The sequence below is a fragment of the Rana temporaria genome, chromosome 2, assembly GCF_905171775.1.
Source record: "Rana temporaria chromosome 2, aRanTem1.1, whole genome shotgun sequence".
Lineage (NCBI taxonomy): Eukaryota > Metazoa > Chordata > Amphibia > Anura > Ranidae > Rana > Rana temporaria.
Genome location: NC_053490.1, coordinates 222703763 through 222721367, shown reverse-complemented (window position 1 = coordinate 222721367; position 17605 = coordinate 222703763). Strand labels below are relative to the sequence as shown.

At 39.8% G+C, this 17605-nt stretch overlaps 1 protein-coding gene across 3 annotated transcripts in view; it reads left to right on the top strand.

The window, feature by feature from the left end:
• Positions 1-17605, top strand: part of DMD (dystrophin) — a 2981380-nt gene that overhangs the window by 2941959 nt on the left and 21816 nt on the right. For all 3 annotated transcript variants that reach the window (XM_040336501.1, XM_040336499.1, XM_040336500.1), the window contains 3 exons: positions 4993-5151; positions 7140-7383; positions 10490-10613. In XM_040336501.1, the coding sequence (XP_040192435.1) occupies positions 4993-5151; positions 7140-7383; positions 10490-10613 (527 nt within the window). The remainder of the gene's footprint in view (positions 1-4992; positions 5152-7139; positions 7384-10489; positions 10614-17605) is intronic.

The window sequence follows — 17605 nt, the reverse complement described above, 5'->3', positions numbered from 1 at the left end:
TTCCCATACAACACATTATTTTGACACTGGGTATTCTGCTAAATCCTGTTAACATGTAATTTTCAGAAATATCAAATAGGTCAGGAAGTCTGGTGTGAACATAAATGATTTCCAAATTAACGCAAATGTAAATATGTGTTTAATTACTTTATCATGCACAATGATTCTTCCTCAACTGGTTTCATTATGTGATGTCTATGCATGGTTCCCTGAATCCTAATATAAAGCACAAAATCTATATCCTATGCTTTTGGATTATGTTGGCTCAGATAACTGTTTTAACTGCCTTTTCGTCTGGCCACTGTATATATACCGCCAGACAGGAGATGTCACTGCTCATGTTCACACTCTAGAGCATGCAGCAGGAATTGTGACCGCTGTGTCTGCCAGATACAGCCAATCATTGTACTGGGTTACTCTGAGCGGCCCTGATGCCATGTGATCACAGTGATCACATTACAACAGTAAACAAGGCTGTCATTGTTTACTACTGTGTGATCTCTTTGGTTATAGTAATCACATGGGACCAGGGCCAATCAAAACAAGTCCTGGCCTAGGCAAGACTAAATTTGGGCGCCCCATCAACATTTGCGTCACCCCTTTTTTTTTTTAAGACCCACCCATTCTTTTGTAAACTCCACCCCTTCCTATTAGAGCTCCACCTCAGAGGTAGAGGGTAGAGAGAGAGGGGGAGAGAGAGGGGGGTCCCTCGATATTATACAATACATGGTGTAGTAAAGAGTGGATGCAGCTATAAAATCACTGGTGGCGCCTGTTATGTGTAAAGACAAGCACAATGAATTTAAAAAGTGCTTTCTGACAGGAGAACAAAGGAACTCAAATTAATAGTACATGTAGGCTTGGCTGTATTCATCTAGGGTGGGGGTCACAAGTGGATGGTAACAATCTGTCAATACTACTCCGGGCCAAGGAAAGGGCAGGGTTGGGGCTGCGAAGGAAAAGGAAGTGCACAGCCGAAAATAAATCACACTGCAGCCAGCACTACCACCGAGGGCAGCCAGGCATGACCCGCTCCAAGGACACTATCCCCACAGAGCCCACGCCCCCTTTTTAACACCGTGGAAAAGTCAGCCAGTCAGATGCAGGGAGCTGGGAGTAAGTGGCGTGTAGACCACAGCAGAGCCGGCTGTCCTAAGAGGAGATGGAGACTAGTTGCGAGTCCAGTTGTCCCACCCAAGGAAGCCGGGTGAGCTGCAGGAAAACTACATGAGAACCACTGAGCTGCAGGAAAATGACATGAGAACTGCTGAGCTGCCTTGCTCTGAAGACTGTTCACAGCCATGTTTGTCTCTTCTGCCTGGGGGGCAGCACCGCCCCCCCCTGAAAAAAGCTGCCCAAGCATTGTTTGCTCCATGGTAGATACACCCTTGATCACAGAAACCCTGTACCATGTGATGGCTATGACTAATCACAGCAGTAAACAAGGTTGCATGAATGAAACCTTTTGAACAGTTTTATCGATTACCTATTACAATGATTATCACTGTAATAAGCAGTAACAATGTAAAAAAATAAAAATGCTGATCACCTCCACAAAGCAATAACATGTCACTATGGTTCACACGCCGAAAGCTGCACCAAATATTTTCCATTGGTGAAAGGTCTGGACTGCAGGCAGGCCAGTTCAGCACAAAACTTCTACTACAAAGCCATGCTGTTGTCATAGATGCAGTATGCGGTTTAGCATTGTCCTGCTGAAATATGCAAAGCCTTCCCTGAAAAAGACGTTATCTAGATGGGAGCATATGCTGCTCTAAAACCTTGATATATCCTTCAGCATTGATGGTGCCATTTCTTATGTGTAAGCTGCCCATTCCATACAAACTAATGCACTCCCATACCATTAGAGATGTAGGCCTTTGAACTGAGCACTGACAACAAGAAAAAGATATGTGTGGAAGTATTCCTGAGCCCATGCAGTGTTCATCACAGAGTACCACTTACTTTTCCAGCTGTTGTAGCACTGTCCCAACTTGAGACATGTTGCTGCCATCAATTTTAAAGTTACCTTTTTTTTTTTCGTAAAAATGTAAATTTTTTCAGTTTAAACATTTGATATTATTTCCTTTTTTCTATTGTGAATAAAATATGGGTTTATGAGCAAATCGCTGTATTCTGTTATGTAGATTTTACACAGCACCCCAACATTTTTGGGAATTGGGGTTGTATGTTTAACCGCTAAAGCCCCGGAAGATTTTACCCCTTCCTGACCAGAGCACTTTTTGCGAATTGGCAGTGCGTTGTTTTAACTGACAATTGTGTGGTCGTGCGACGCTGTACCCAAGCAAAATTTGCTTCCTTTTTTTCCCACAAATAGAGCTTTATTTTGGTGGTATTTGATCACCTCTGCGGTTTTTATTTTTTGTGCTATAAACAAAAGAACATCGACAATTTTGAAAAAAACACTCATTTACTTTTTGCTATAATAAATATCGCAATAAGCGTATATTGATTGGTTTGCGCAAAAGTTATAGTGTCTACAAAATAGGGGATAGAATTATGGCATTTTTATTTTTTACTAGTAATGGCCAGCGATCTGAAATTCTGATTAGGACTGCGATATTATGACGGACAGATCGGACACTTATGAAACATTTTTGGGACCATTGATAATTTTACAGCGATTAGTGCTATAAAAATTTTACTGGCAGGGAAGGGGTTAACACTAGGGGTGATAAGGGGTTAAATGTGTTCCCTCTCTGAGGAAATTGTAAGTATGTCTATGCTGTCTATGCTGCCATGTACGCTACAGTAAGCTATATTCCCTGTCCACTCATACAAACGCAACCATCATAATACATTGTTTTCCATGCAGTGTTGGTTGACTTTTTTGTAATACGCGACTTACAATGGCCAGTACATACAATTTCAAACATCTGTAAAAAGTCTTACACATGTGGTATCCCCATACAGTATGAGGTCATTTTGTAGGTGTTTTCACTGTCCTGGTGCTTCAGGGCCTCTAAAAATGTGATGGGCAGTCAGGAAGTTAGATGCATAGTTTATGCCCTCATAAAGCCTGAAAGTACTCCTTCGATTTTGGGCCTCTCTATATAGTTAGGCTGTAAAAAAAAGTCTTATATATGTGGTATACCTATCCTCAGGTGAGTAGCAGAATGTTTGGGCTGTAATTGTGCCTATGCTGTGTGTGAGAAATAACTTGTTAAAATGACAACTTTGTGAAAAACAAATTTTTAATTTTCCAAATAATTGTGCAAAAAATTATAACATAAAAAAACTCACCATGCCTCAAAGAAAATATCCTGGACTGCCTACTTTCCAATCCAAAAAGGGGTAATTCAAGGGTATATGTCTATTTTGGCATTATAAGGCCTCAAAAAATATAAAGCAAGTCATTACATTAAGATTGATCCATTTTCAAATATACTGTACATATTATAGTTGTAGACGCTATAACTTTAACATGCTAATATACATTGATTTGATTATTTACTGTAAAAGAAGTTGGACAAATGTGCAATATGTTGGCAAATGAAGGTGGAACCATGTTGTTTTTTTTTTTTTTTTTTTTACTATATTTGGGTTACCAAGCAGCCAGTACTGAGAAGTTCTCTGCTTTTGGACAGCTTTTGGACAGTACTTTCATGACACTGTGGGGAGATACCAACTATCCACTTGCCAACCGCTCAAAAGCAGATTTACTGCTACAGGGCGCCACACTGCACAGGATCACATTTTATATACGTGACCCAGCACTTCCAGGTATCGGGCACAAGTGCGTGCACCTGCTGGCTCGCTTACACTGTGATTTTTTACATAGCGGGAGCTGATCATCGGGTCTCACGAAACCGATGTCGGCCTGCATCTGCTGATCATTTGGTACACTGACAGAATGGCAGTCTCTCTATGTAAACAAGGCAGATTGCCATTTAGTCAGTACAGAAGGCATGAATCCTGTGTTACTGTTAAGCAGAATCACTGATCCATGCCTTCCATTAGTAAAAGCACCTCCCACACTACACAAACATTAGCTAGACACACAGTTAACCCTTTGATTGCCCCTGATGTTAACCCCTTCTCTGCCAGTGTGATTAGTACAGTGACAGTGCATATTTTTGGTGATCAAATACCACCAAAAATAAGCACTATTTGTGGGGGGAAAAAAGAACATAAACTTTATTTGGGTACAGTGTCGCATTTGTCAGTTAAAATAATGCAGAGTGCCGTATTGCAAAAATGGCCTGGTCAGGAAGGGTGGTAAATCTTCCGGTGGACAAGTGGATACACTTTTCACAAATGACATGATGGAGGATAGTATAGTCTATGCTGGGCACGATTGGGTTTCGTTTATATACATATTTAAAAAAAAAAAATGTATAAATATTTGTATGTGCAATATAACATTTTATATATGCAGACTTGAGAAGAGATATAGGCTTGGTTCACACTGCAGCAATGCGGGAACCCGGCAAATCTACTGCCCGCATCGCATGTCTCCAGGCGGCAGTTGACACTGCTTTATGCGAACTGCTGGGAGTGTCAATTGGAAGTTAATGACGCCCCCAAATCTGTTTGCATATCACAGTGCAAACTGCAAATTCATTTGTCCCATGCGATCCAATTCTGGAGCGGACCCAAAAAAGGTTCCTTTGTGAGTTTGGTCCGAATGTGGCGCAAATTCAGCCAGGCTATCTGGCTGAAATCGCATCACACAGAGATTGCATGTGATTTGCAGTGCGGTGTGAATCAAGTCCAATGTCGGCATCACACCTGTGAGAACCGACCCTCAAAAACACAATTTTACTCTGATTTACACTAAACATAAAATGGACCATTCTAAAACTTCTTTTTTTTCTTAAATTGGGCATATTGCAGCCCTCAGTTGTATAAAATGTAGGCTTAAATATTCAGGGGTGTTTTTTTTCCCCAAAGCTTGACTGCGATCAATTAAAACTGATTTTAACTGATGAGAACTATGTGAAAGTAAATGTTCTTTTTTGTTTCCTGCAGAGATGATGAGCATTTGCTTATCCAGCACTACTGCCAAAGCTTGAACCAGGAGTCTCCTCTAAGCCAGCCCCGAAGTCCTGCTCAGATTCTAATCTCCTTGGAAAGTGAAGAGCGAGGAGAGCTTGAGAGGATTCTCGCTGACTTGGAAGAGGAGAATAGGTTTGTTCAACATTATGAATATTTATAAGTCTGTAACTCTTGAGATATTATTGCTATAAAAAAAAATTCTGCCTAAGAACTATGTTACTGCACATATCCCTTTTGTGAGTTACTGAGCTCCACTACTGTTAGCATCCCAGTGTCTTACAGTCACAAGTGGTTTAGGTTATACTGGCCATACACATAGAGATATTATTGTACAGCACTAATTCTTTTGTTCAAAACAACTAATCTTAATATTTTCTTTTAGTAGTATACATTTCCTTTTAGCCCTGGGTCTCTTCACATAATCTCATCTGGCTAGTTTCCTCCACCCCACTTGCATGCTCTAGCACCTTATGAGTGTCTGTGCTGACAGTCATAGTCTGGGTGCTATCACTTCACCTATGATCTGCTGATTTTATTCTTGGACATATTCAAGTGGCGACCAAATCCACACATGTCCCAACCCGTATTTTAGGACCAAATTTGGTTCCTGACCCATAGTTTTGAGAAACACTCAGCTAAAGGATATAATGTGCTTGTATATTGGTAACATTCTGAAGAGACCAGTTACTTATGGTGTACTACAAGACTGGGTACTAGATGGTCTTCTCTTTAATTTGTGTTTCTAAGGGATATAACTGAGTTTAGTGGAGTGCATTGGGGATGATGGATATCCTGGAGGTAATATGAAACATGATATAGCTTTGCTGGAAAATTTGTCAAACCAGTGGTTACTGCAGTTCAGTATTTCTAAATGTTTATTTATGCATTTGAAAAAAGAGAATCCTCTCATGGAGTACGATATTGGTATATAGTGTTAGGCAGAACTACAGAAGAAAAAGGTTTGAGGGTGCTCATTTCGGATGATTGCTACAGTTTAATTAGGCAGCAAACAAAACAAATAGTTGCGCGGTGCATCACTAGAGGGATTTGTAGCAGGTAGCAAGGAGGTATTGATGCCACTATATCTAACTTTAGCTAGATCCCAGATAGAATACTGTGTCCAGTTCTGGAGACCCAAGGAACTACTATGGATATGACTGTAAAGACACCAAAGAATATAAACCATAATTAAAATGTATAAAGTTTATTGTATATCCTTTAAAAACAAGTATTTTTAACAGCTGTACAATAAACGTTATACATTTTAATTGTGGTTTGTGTTCTTTGGTGCCTTTTAAATTCCTATCCATTTTAGTTATTTGGTTTATAACAATTAAAAGCGTGCGGCACCACTCTATATAGGGTGGCTGTCTAGCATAATTAAACAGTTCTGGAGACCCAATTTGCACAAAAAATATTGAGCTATAATGAGCCGAGTCTGACAAAAAAAATGGTGCAAGGTCTGCTTGATATCGGAAGAGACGATGAAAATGTAGTAGCCTGATATGCCCACATAGGAAATTGTATGCTATATGGGGACACATGTGTTGGTGGGTGCACTGTTGAGCTGGGCTGTCTGCAGTCATACACACACACACACACACACACAGTTCGGCTTGCCCATTCCTCCACTCCCTCCTCACAGAATTTGACAGCAGCAGGAACCATTGGCTCCTTCTGTTGCCTGTGGGACTAGGAAGAGGGGAGTGAAGAACTTCAGCCAGACGCAGCAGTGGATAGAGAGAGGACTCTGGAGAGGGGGCACAGCAAGTGGTAAAATATTTTTTACCTTCATGCAGAGAATGTATTAAGGTAAAAATGTTTTACCTTTTTAGAACCAATGTAAATACTTTACTGGTGTTAATTTTTTAAAGTGCCATATTGTCATTATTATGCAGAGCTCAATAACATGTGGACATTAACTCAAACAAGGAGGAGGAAAGAATGTTAAGCATTTTTACCAAAAGAAATTTGGATAATCTGACCAAATTTCCAGCAGGTAATGTGAGACTGTGAACCGTAAGCAAATGTAAACATGCTTGGGATAAGTGTTGGCATAAACAAAAAAAAAATTTTTGGACAATTTTTAATGTAGAACTCTTCTTTTTTTTTTCAAACAGGAATTTGCAGTCTGAATATGACAGATTGAAGGAGCAGCATGATCACAAGGGCTTGTCTCCACTGCCCTCCCCTCCAGAAATGATGCCAGCCTCCCCGCAAAGCCCACGTGATGCAGAACTTATTGCAGAAGCCAAACTACTACGCCAGCACAAAGGACGGCTAGAAGCTAGAATGCAAATACTAGAAGATCACAACAAGCAACTGGAGTCTCAACTGCATCGGCTCAGACAATTGCTAGAACAGGTATGGTATGAAAATCTTAATTTAGGTCAATCACTAAAACACAATAGTTTTGATGGGTGACCACGAGGTGTGGCAGAGGCATTACCTGCTACATTTAGATTCCTAAGTTTAATATAGCAGATCACTTTTTGTCTTCCTGTAAGTTTTAATAAAGTTAGGTTGATTTCCTGTTCACTGTTCTAGCATGCCCTTGTACGTTTGTTCACCCCTTGGTAATAATGAGCCTAGTGTGGAGCTAACATGACAATGAGGGATACAGTATTTTCAGTGGGTGATTAAGCAGTAAAGATCACATTGGATGCAAGTCCAATCTTGAATGGAAATCAACAATTTAAAAAAAATAAATAGAGAAAAATACACAGTCCCATGATAGGATCAGCAATATAAACGTATTGGTGAAAACGCAAGTGCAGTGCAAATATGTGCACAAAAAATGTGAAATGGACACTCCCTGGGAAAGCTGGCTTCCTTATTTACTACTGTAATGACAGCCAGCTTTTCCGGTGAGTGTCCATTTAAAAAAATGAGTTCTTCCAGTGGAAATATTGCTAAATATTCAAACAGGCAACCATTAGATCGTAAATTGTACCTACAAATGGCACATGAAACTGACATTTTATGATCAGATTTGTCATATGGGAAAAGTGCACCCCTACAATTACCCCCCCCCCCCCCTTTAGGACTGACACGCCCAGCAAATTCAACCTAGGAGCTCACCATTTGATGCTAAAAGAAGTAACTAAGAACACCAGAATTTCATCACTGGGTGCTCAGGCAGCTCTTGCCACAGTTTGCGTCGAAGTGCATACATCTGCAATCAGAAATAGATTGCATTCATTTAGCTTACATGAGTGCTGTATTAAAGCGGAGTTAAACTTGCCTTTCCCTCAATGGTCCTTGTTCCTTGGCAGTGCAAACATCTTCTGGGTGCTAGCCTTTGGTCCTCTTCATTGGCCAGCATGGGATGATGTCACTCCTGTGCATGCACAGGAGTCAGTCAGCCCTTCACAGTAACCATTCTGGCGATGCAAGCCGACCTGCTCATATGCATATCCATTTAAATGTCAGGGAATGTTGCAAGCAGGCAGGTAGGTGTATTTTATTGCAGAAGAGACACAATGATCTGAAACATACTAGCAAATCAACCAAAGTGTCTCAAATAGAAAAAAAATAGAGGTTTATGGTCTATTTTTTTGTTTTTTAGTTCCCCACACCCAATAAAGATTTCTGTTTGTTTTTCAATTGAGTTGTACAATTTATAGGTCACATTAAAGCGGGAGTAAACCAATCGATTTAACAGTTTCAAAAAACACATTCCATTTGATTCCAATTGAAAATTTGTAGTGGGATTTTGAAGTACTGTATTTATTGGCATTTAACACTCACTTTTTTACCCTTAAAATAGAAAGTAAACTGTGCCTGCATGTTATACGCAGGGGGCTTTGGAAAGTTTTTTTCCTGAAACTTCCCTCTTAAAGTTAGGGTGCGTGTTATACGCATGTGACATTTAAAACTCCTACACGCCACAATAAAAAAGGAAAAAAAAACACTATGCCAGACTTATAGACAAGTGTGTATCATAGGCCCCTGTTCAATTATCATAGCAACCATATTTATTCCCTAAAATGGAAGAAAGGGAGACAACATAAGAGGTGTGGTCTCCCTGAATCTGAATGTATATAATCTAACTTCTTCACCCCAAAAAAAAATGGTGACTGCCAGGCTTTTACACCTAGAACTCTCCCCTTGCGTCCTCACCCTCCTACCCTCTAATCTAACAGTGATATCGAGGAAGAAAAGGAGAATAACTTTCATCCTTCTCCCTGTTCCCTCCCATACATATCTCCTTTCACACCCATCCATCCCCCTATACCTAAAACCCCCGTCGCCCATTCTGGCCCCTAGTGGGCATTCTATATTCAGTGAATTTAATGAACCACCATTCTATATTAATGTGAACATGTATCTTATGTGTCCTTAAAATGATTTGTTCTTCCACCCATCCCCCCCCCCCACCACCATAATGGAGAGAATAATAAGGGGGGCAGCTTACCATAAAAAGGAAAGGATAAGTGAGCCTGCTAAGTCACCCGATACATTTTTATCTCTAAAAAAAAAAAAAGAGGCCAGGGGGAATAAATAAGTTGATCACTCTCCTTTTCTTGCCTGCGATTTGTTTTCCATATTATTGAAATTTTGCCATCTCTCGATCCCCTCCTCCAACGCGGTTTCATTACAAAAGAAGCACCAAAATCATGCCAATCGGGCCATTTCTGTGCTTTCCCCTTCCTGCAAGCATGTTGGCACTGTTAGTCTGGCAGCACTATGCAACTTAAATTAGGACCCTGTTTTGTTGCCCTGCTGTCCCTCCACAGCCTGAAAAGTGTAGCTCAGGATATTACAGGAAGCTAAGATCAAGACAGAATTTAGGTACTGTACATATGTATGTTGTGTGTGAAAAATGTAGTTCAACAAATATGAGGTAGCTTTATGCAACAGCAACCAATTAGAAGTCTTCATAAAGAAGTGTGATTACAGTGATGAAATCTGACCTGTGAAACCACTTTAGTTTTCACAATATTGTCATATTCAGCCAGACGTTGGACAGTGAAGACTGTTGAAAACAATGGCTCATGTCACAATTTGGTTTGCACGTTCACTAAGGACTCATTAACATTGACACGTACATCCCGGTTTTTTGTTTTTGTTTGTTTCCTGAGTAGTGTATCGCTTTGTGGAGGAAACCTGTGTTAATCAGTGGCGATGCAGCAACTGTACAGACTTACCCACACATCCACATTTGACAGGTGTGCAGGGATGGGTGTATGGCACACACAGGGCGCATTTTGGGCTGCACACTCGTCCCTACAAATCTGTCAAACTTGAATATTTGAGCAAGGTTCATACAGCAACACTGTCTCCACAAATTCATGGGCTGGCTGCATGCAGCTCTGTAAACATAAACAAACAGCTCTTGAATGCTGTACAGAATTCTGCTTCAGCTTAAATGAGCCCTAAAGCGATTTGTTCTTGACAAATGCCACATTTTATTACATGTGTATTAAAAAAACTATGTTTTTTTGATTGTACTGTTTTGCTTTTTTAGCCGCAGGCTGAGGCAAAGGTCAATGGTACAACCTTTTCCTCTCCTACTCCCTCACTACAGAGATCAGAGAGTAACCAGCCTATGTTGCTTCGTGTGGTTGGCAGCCAAACATCTGAAACTATGGGTAAGGAATTTAACTACAGAGCACAGTACTTTTGCATGCAAAAGCAATTCTTGTTTGTTTAATGGTCAACTAGTATTGTTACAGTTCACTTTATATTCATGTCCTTAAATGCACCACTTCTGCTAAAAAAAAAAGAATTCTCCATTACACTAGAAGTTCCATATAGCTAGCTTTTCTCATTCTGCTTATGGTCACATCTTAAAATACTAGAAAGTTAAATCACAACTATTGCACAGATGTGTTTTTTTCACCTATATTAAAGGAGTTCCATGGTCACAACTAGAGGTCGACTGATATATCGGCCGATATTTGGCGTTTTTTAAATAATCGGCATCGGCCGATTTGTGCTTTTTAAAAAAGCCGATTTAAACTTCGCACCGCGACTTGCAAAAAGCTTCTGTAATAGAAGTCAATGCAAGTTGCCTGAAGTTTGTAGAAGACTTCTTTCTCTCTCTCCTGGGCAGTCTGCCAGGTTTTTAGAAAAGATATACAATGTTGCTACTTATCAATGAACTAAACTCTGTGTAGGAGAGTTCTCAGTTTAACCATTTAAAGGCTAAATCTTTTTTGACACTTGTTGCTTACAAGTAAAAATCCTGTATTTTCTGCTAGAAAATTACTTGGAACCCCCAAACATTATATATATATTTTTTTTTAGCAGAGACCCTAGGAAATAAAATAGCGATTGCTGCAATATTTAATGTTACACGGTATTTGCGCAGCGGTCTTTCAAACATTTTTTGGGGAAAAAATATACTTTTAACAAATAAAATAAAAAATAACTAAACAGTAAAGTAAGCTCATATTTTGTTTTTCGTCCAAAAGTTTTCATTACCTGTTTTTGTGTTATATATTGTGTTATATATATAAAATGTAATGCACAAAAACAGGTAATGAAAAATTTTGGACGAAAAAACAAAATATGGGCTAACTTTACTGTTTAGCCCAAAAGCGCCTGAAAAATCGGCCTAAAATATCGGCCCAAAAAAATCGGCATCATAAATCGGCTATCGGCCTCCGCGATTTCTAAATATTGGCATTGGCCAGAGAAAAACCCATATCGGTCGACCTCTAGTCACAACATAGAATTTTGTTTTTATCAGCATTGTAGTACAAAAAAAAGTTTTTTTTTGACAATTCAGTGTAAGTTTTCTTTAAAAGTTTCCTTTCATGGTATGGGTTATGTCTGTCTGGCTTCTCTTTCCACAACTTCCCAAATTCCCTGCATGCTTTTCAGCTTCTCTGTTTTTTTTTTCCCCCAGTTTCTAATGACTACATATCCCATGTTACCTTGCTGCTTACAAGTTGATTTCTGTATGGACTCCACCTCCTGAAACTTCTCCTCTTGGAGCTTTTATAGTTCAGAAGGCAGGCTGTGAATTCTTTGACACAGCAGTGCCCTACTCACAGGGCATAGTGAATGTGTGCCACAGAATTTAAGGAAGTAAATTTGTGATGATCTTCACAACATATGCTTACAAAAGTAGGCTAGAAATAATTGAAATACAATGTGCATACAAATATAAGTTTACATTTTGACCATATATACTTTAAAGAATATATGTGTATCTAGCATTCATCATATGTAGTCTTTGTAACTGCATGTCTAGTTTCCAGCAACTGTCCAGTCTGCATTCATCAAAAAGCAGTGGAAGTGCGGGTGTGGAGTAAACGATTTTACACTTGGGAACTCTTTGTTGGCTAACATCTAAAGCAGAATTTGACTTTTTTTTAAAAATATTTCTCAGAATACTTTACAGAGAAGTTGGCTTACAATGTTCTTTATGCATCAGCCCAAACAAAAGGCAGGGGCAAATGCCATGGCAGCCAATGACCGTGCTATAACTTGCACCAAAACATCTGTGTGATGTACTGAGCCTTGGCGAGACAATGGTGGGCATCCTTCATCATTGCTTTGCTTTTTGCAAATTCCTGTTTACGCTGTAATTCGTTAGCCTAATGACTGCAGTGTTATCAGATTCATGTGAGTTCATTTAACCACTGGGCACTTAAACCCCCTTTCTAACCAGGCCAATTTTCAGCATTCTCACATTAGTCATGTAACACCGTACCCATATTAAACGTTTGTCCTTTTTTTCAGACAAATAGAGCTTTCTTCTGGTGGTGTTTTAATCACCACTGGGTTTATTATTTTTTTGCGCTATAAATCTAAAAAAAGACAGAAAATGTGGTGAAAAAAAATATATTCTTTGTTTTGGTTATAACATTTTGCAAATTAGTAATCTTTCTTTATACATTTTGGCCAAAAGTTATACTGCTACATATCTTTGGTAAAAAAAAATAACCCAAATAAGTATATCATATTTGGTCTTTGTGAAAGTTATAGAGTCTACAATCTATGGTGGCAATCATTGAAAATTGATCACACCTGATGTATTGCATTTCTTGAGACGCTAACAAGCCAGGAAAGTACAACTACCCCCCAAATTACTCCTTTTTATAAAGTAAACATTCCAATGTATTCAGTAAGGCGTGGTGAGTTTTTTGAAGTAGTAATTTTTTTCTGCTATGCAAAATGAAGATTTGTAAAAAAAAAGTGTCCTATTACCAAGTTATTTCTCACACACTGTATAGGCATACTTGCAAATACACCCCAAAACACATTCTGTTGCTCCTCCTGAGTATAGCAATAAAATGTGTGACACAGCCTGGCCACATAGAGAAGCCCAACATTCAAGTAGCACCTCCAGGTGTTCTAGGAGCATGAATTACACACATAATTCCATGACAACCTATCTTACTTTTAAAGACCCTGGAGCATTGATAGAATGAAAATGCCCAGAAAATTATCCTTTTAGAAAGCAAACACCCCAACGTATATTCTATGAGGCATTACGAGTATTTTTTGAACATGTCATTTTTTTCCACACGTTTTTGGAAAATGTGGAACGAAATTGATAAACATTATTGTTATTTTTTTACATATTGTTGTCCATTTATAAAATATTTTTAACACATAGCATGTACATAGCAAAAATTACACCCCAAAATACATTCTGTTACTCTTCCTGGGTAAAGCGATACCACATTTGTGAGACCTTTGCACAGCCTGGCCACAAACAGATGCCCAACACTCAGGGAGCATCGTTGGGTGCTCTAGGGACATATAATTACAAATCGAATTTCCTGACAACCTTTTACACTTTTGCGAGGCACTGTAGTGGCACAGATGAGCACTGATGTGGCACGGAATGAGCATTGATGAGGCACAGATGAAGCAGGTGTGAGTGCTGCTTCGGTCCCCCTCCTCTCCTCGCACACTGTACCGATTGGTATGTACAGCGTGCGAGGAGAGAGCTGAACCGGACATGCTTTTGTTGACAATCGATCGCTCCATCATTGGACGGAGCGATCATGTGGTAAATGCCCGCTGTCATTGGCCCTTTACCGCGATCTGTGAGCATGGACACTAGGGGTGCACATTTTCACTGGCCTCACCATTTGATTCCGATCATCCTTTCTTTGATTCGATTTCACGATGCATCATGATTCTGCGCACAGTTTTCATCCAAACAATTCAAGCAGTCAGAAGAACTCCATTTTATCTGCAGACATGATACAAGAGAGGGTCAGAGATTGCAGACATGATGCAAGCGAGGGTCCGAGAGTGTGGACATGAATACTAGAGAAGGTCAGAGACTACGTACATACTAGAGAGGGTCAGAGACTGCAGACATTATACTAGTGAGGGTCAGAGACTGGGAACATGATACTAAAGAGGGTCAGAGACTGCGGACAATGTCCCCATAACGTCCCCCAAACGACAATGTATGCCATTTCATTAATTATGGTTTATGTATGTCTTATCGGCTTAGTGATTGATTCACATCACCACTTCATTGATGCCTTTTTTTTTTATGATTTATGGTTTTATTCGTTACTGCCCCACAAATGCGATACATGGCTGCATGTGTGGGGCAGTGATGAGCAAAACCATAAATCATACAAAAAAAGTAATCCATTTCAAATCAATGAAGTTGTGATGTGAATCAATCACTAAGACAATAAGACCATGACATGCATAAACCATAATTAATGTTGGAATGGCATGGTCATGCTCATTGGTCACTTTAATGTTTTCATAATTGTGCATCAGATATATTATATATGTTATGTTATATTATTACTAGTAGTACTTGTATAAGTGTCCCTGTCCAAGTAGTACACATCTATATAGGAAGGCTTAGGTGTATGCAACTTTTGTAGCAACACAAGACACTCCACCTACCCTCCTATGGGTTCCTCTCACAAATCCTTGCACAAAGACTACCACTGCTGGCAGCTGTTTACTTACAGTGGTGTATGAGATCTATAACTGCTCACAACATTTGTATCCTTGCACAAAGACTGTTCTGTTCATCTTACTTTGTATGTTGTATACTATACAGCGGTAGGTAGGTTCCCAGCACCACACAGCCAACCTTTTATCCCACAAAGAGAAGGACAGGATTGGATTCACCACTATGATTCCACTTTTCATGGTCACAAATGATAAGACTTTAGTGCTTTCCTTTACATGCCCAGTCCACTCTTTAAGACACAGGAGATAAGATCTGTCCATAGGAGATGGCCCATTCTTTATACTACAGTAAGGTGGTGGTTGGTTCCCAAAGTAAGTACATGATGATGACGGCGACTCTCGAGTGCACTCACTGCTGGTCTCTGACTCGTGTCATGTCGTGGACGGAGGCAGCCTGTGCATAGTGTGAGGTGAGCCAAGGAGGAAGGCTCCGGGGACCGGGTCATGACTCGTAGGGAGTTGGGGGCACTTGCTCCACGTGCAGCAGCCAGCTCAACATGGAAAGGCAAGGCATATAGCAGCGCGCGGGTGACGTCATCAGAAAATCGATTATGCAAATCGTAGCATCGATGCCACATCGTGGGTGGTCGAATCGTGATGCATCTATGCTATGTTTAATTTAAACACCCCTAATGAACACGTCATTTTAAGCCCTCCCAGAATTATCTGACCACGCTGTAGCTGTCATTCGGCTATGGCCCGGCAAGTGGTTAAAAGCCAATTTAAAAAGGTTATAGTTAGATGATATTTTCAAATCGCAAGCAACCTTAATAAAGTCACCACGAATGATTGAATTGTACAGTAGAAACACAAACCTTTCAGAATTTTCTTTTTTGTTTTGTGAAATAAAGGGCAGGTGGGTTTAGGAAACATTTATATACTTGCCGTTATTTTGATAAAACAGATACTTTTCAGCTCTTATGTTAAAGTAGATCTTTTTTTATCTGGAGGTTGAATAGCTTTAACCACTTAAGGACCGCCTCCTGCACATATACGTCAGCAGAATGGCACGGCTGGGCACAGGCACGTTGCCTTAAAGAGCCCAGCCGTGGGACCAGCGGACCCGATTGCTGCCGGTGTCCCGCGATCGGTCACAGGAGCTGAAGAACGGGGAGAGGTGTGTGTAAACACACCTTCCCCGTTCTTCACAGTGGCACTGTCATTGATCGTCTGTTCCCTGATATAGGGAAAGACGATCAATGACGTCACACGTACAGCCCCGCCCCCCTACAGTTAGAAACGCATATGAGGTCACACTTAACCCCTACAGCGCCCCCTAGTGGTTAACTCCTAAACTGCAATTGTCATTTTCACAGTAATCAATGCATTGTTATAGCACTTTTTGCTGTGAAAATGACTATGGTCTCAAAAATGTGTCAAAATTGTCCGATGTGTCCGCCATAATGTCGCAGTCACGAAAAAAAATCGCTGATCGCCGCCATTAGTAGTGAAAAAAATATATATTAATAAAAATGCCATAAAACTATCCCCTATTTTGTAGACGCTATAAATTTTGCGCAAACCAATCGTTAAATGATTATTGCGATTTTTTTTAACCAAAAATAGGAAGAATACATATCGGCCTAAACTGAGAAAAAAATATTTTTTTTTTATATTTTTTTGGGGGATATTTATTATAGCAAAAAGTTAAAAATATTGAATTTTTTTTCAAAATTGTCGCTCTATTTTTGTTTATAGCGCAAAACATAAACGAAGGGGTGATCAAATACCACCAAAAGAAAGCTCTATTTGTGGAAAAAAAAGGACGCCAATTTTGTTTGGGAGCGACGTCACACGATCGCGCAATTGTCCGTTAAAGCGACACAGTGCCGAATCGCAAAAAGGGGAAAGGTCCTTAACCTGCATATTGGTCCGGGTCTTAAGTGGTTAATGAACTGATAGACCAAATATATTTTGCTATGCTGCCAAACACTGATGCTTGTTCAATAGAGGATATGCAGAAATAGTCTCAGATTCAAGGTCATTTTTGGAAATACATTTTCCCAGTGTCTATAGCTGAAAGGGCGGGGGGGGGGAGGTCTGCCTAGTATTGAATTGGGTATGCTGTCTCATTAGTGAGAGCCATGTCTGATGTTCTATCTTACAATGTGTACTTTTTTTTTTTTTACTGAAAATAGTTTTATTAAACCCATTTAGCATTATTTATGCCAAACTCAATAAATAATTCTAAATGAGTATTTATGTGATGACATGTCCTGAAATCTTAAACTCTTCCATTAAGAATGAACCTATAAATCAATAAAATAGTTTTAAAGGTAACTGGTCACAAAAGAATAATGGACATTGCCATTAGCATACATTGGCAGTGGCTACAAAAGAGCTAGTGTACGGTCAGATGACAGCAGTGATCAACACGGTTTACTTTTTTTTAACAAACTTTATTGAAATGTCATACAGTGACATTTCATTAAGTTCTATTGGCTACTGTACAGTGTGAATCAGTGACTCTCGCTGTGCTGGACAGAAGTATGGCTTGCGACGCAGTGATGTGAATGAGCCAGGCTGGAGACGAGGCATCCAAAATGATCCCTGTAGACAAAAGTGGACTATGTTTGCATAGTGTCTTTTGCACAGCCATTTATAGTTGCCATCGGAAGCCAGCGTCACAACACAAGAAGCCAGCGTGACATAACTCTGAGATAGGTACAGA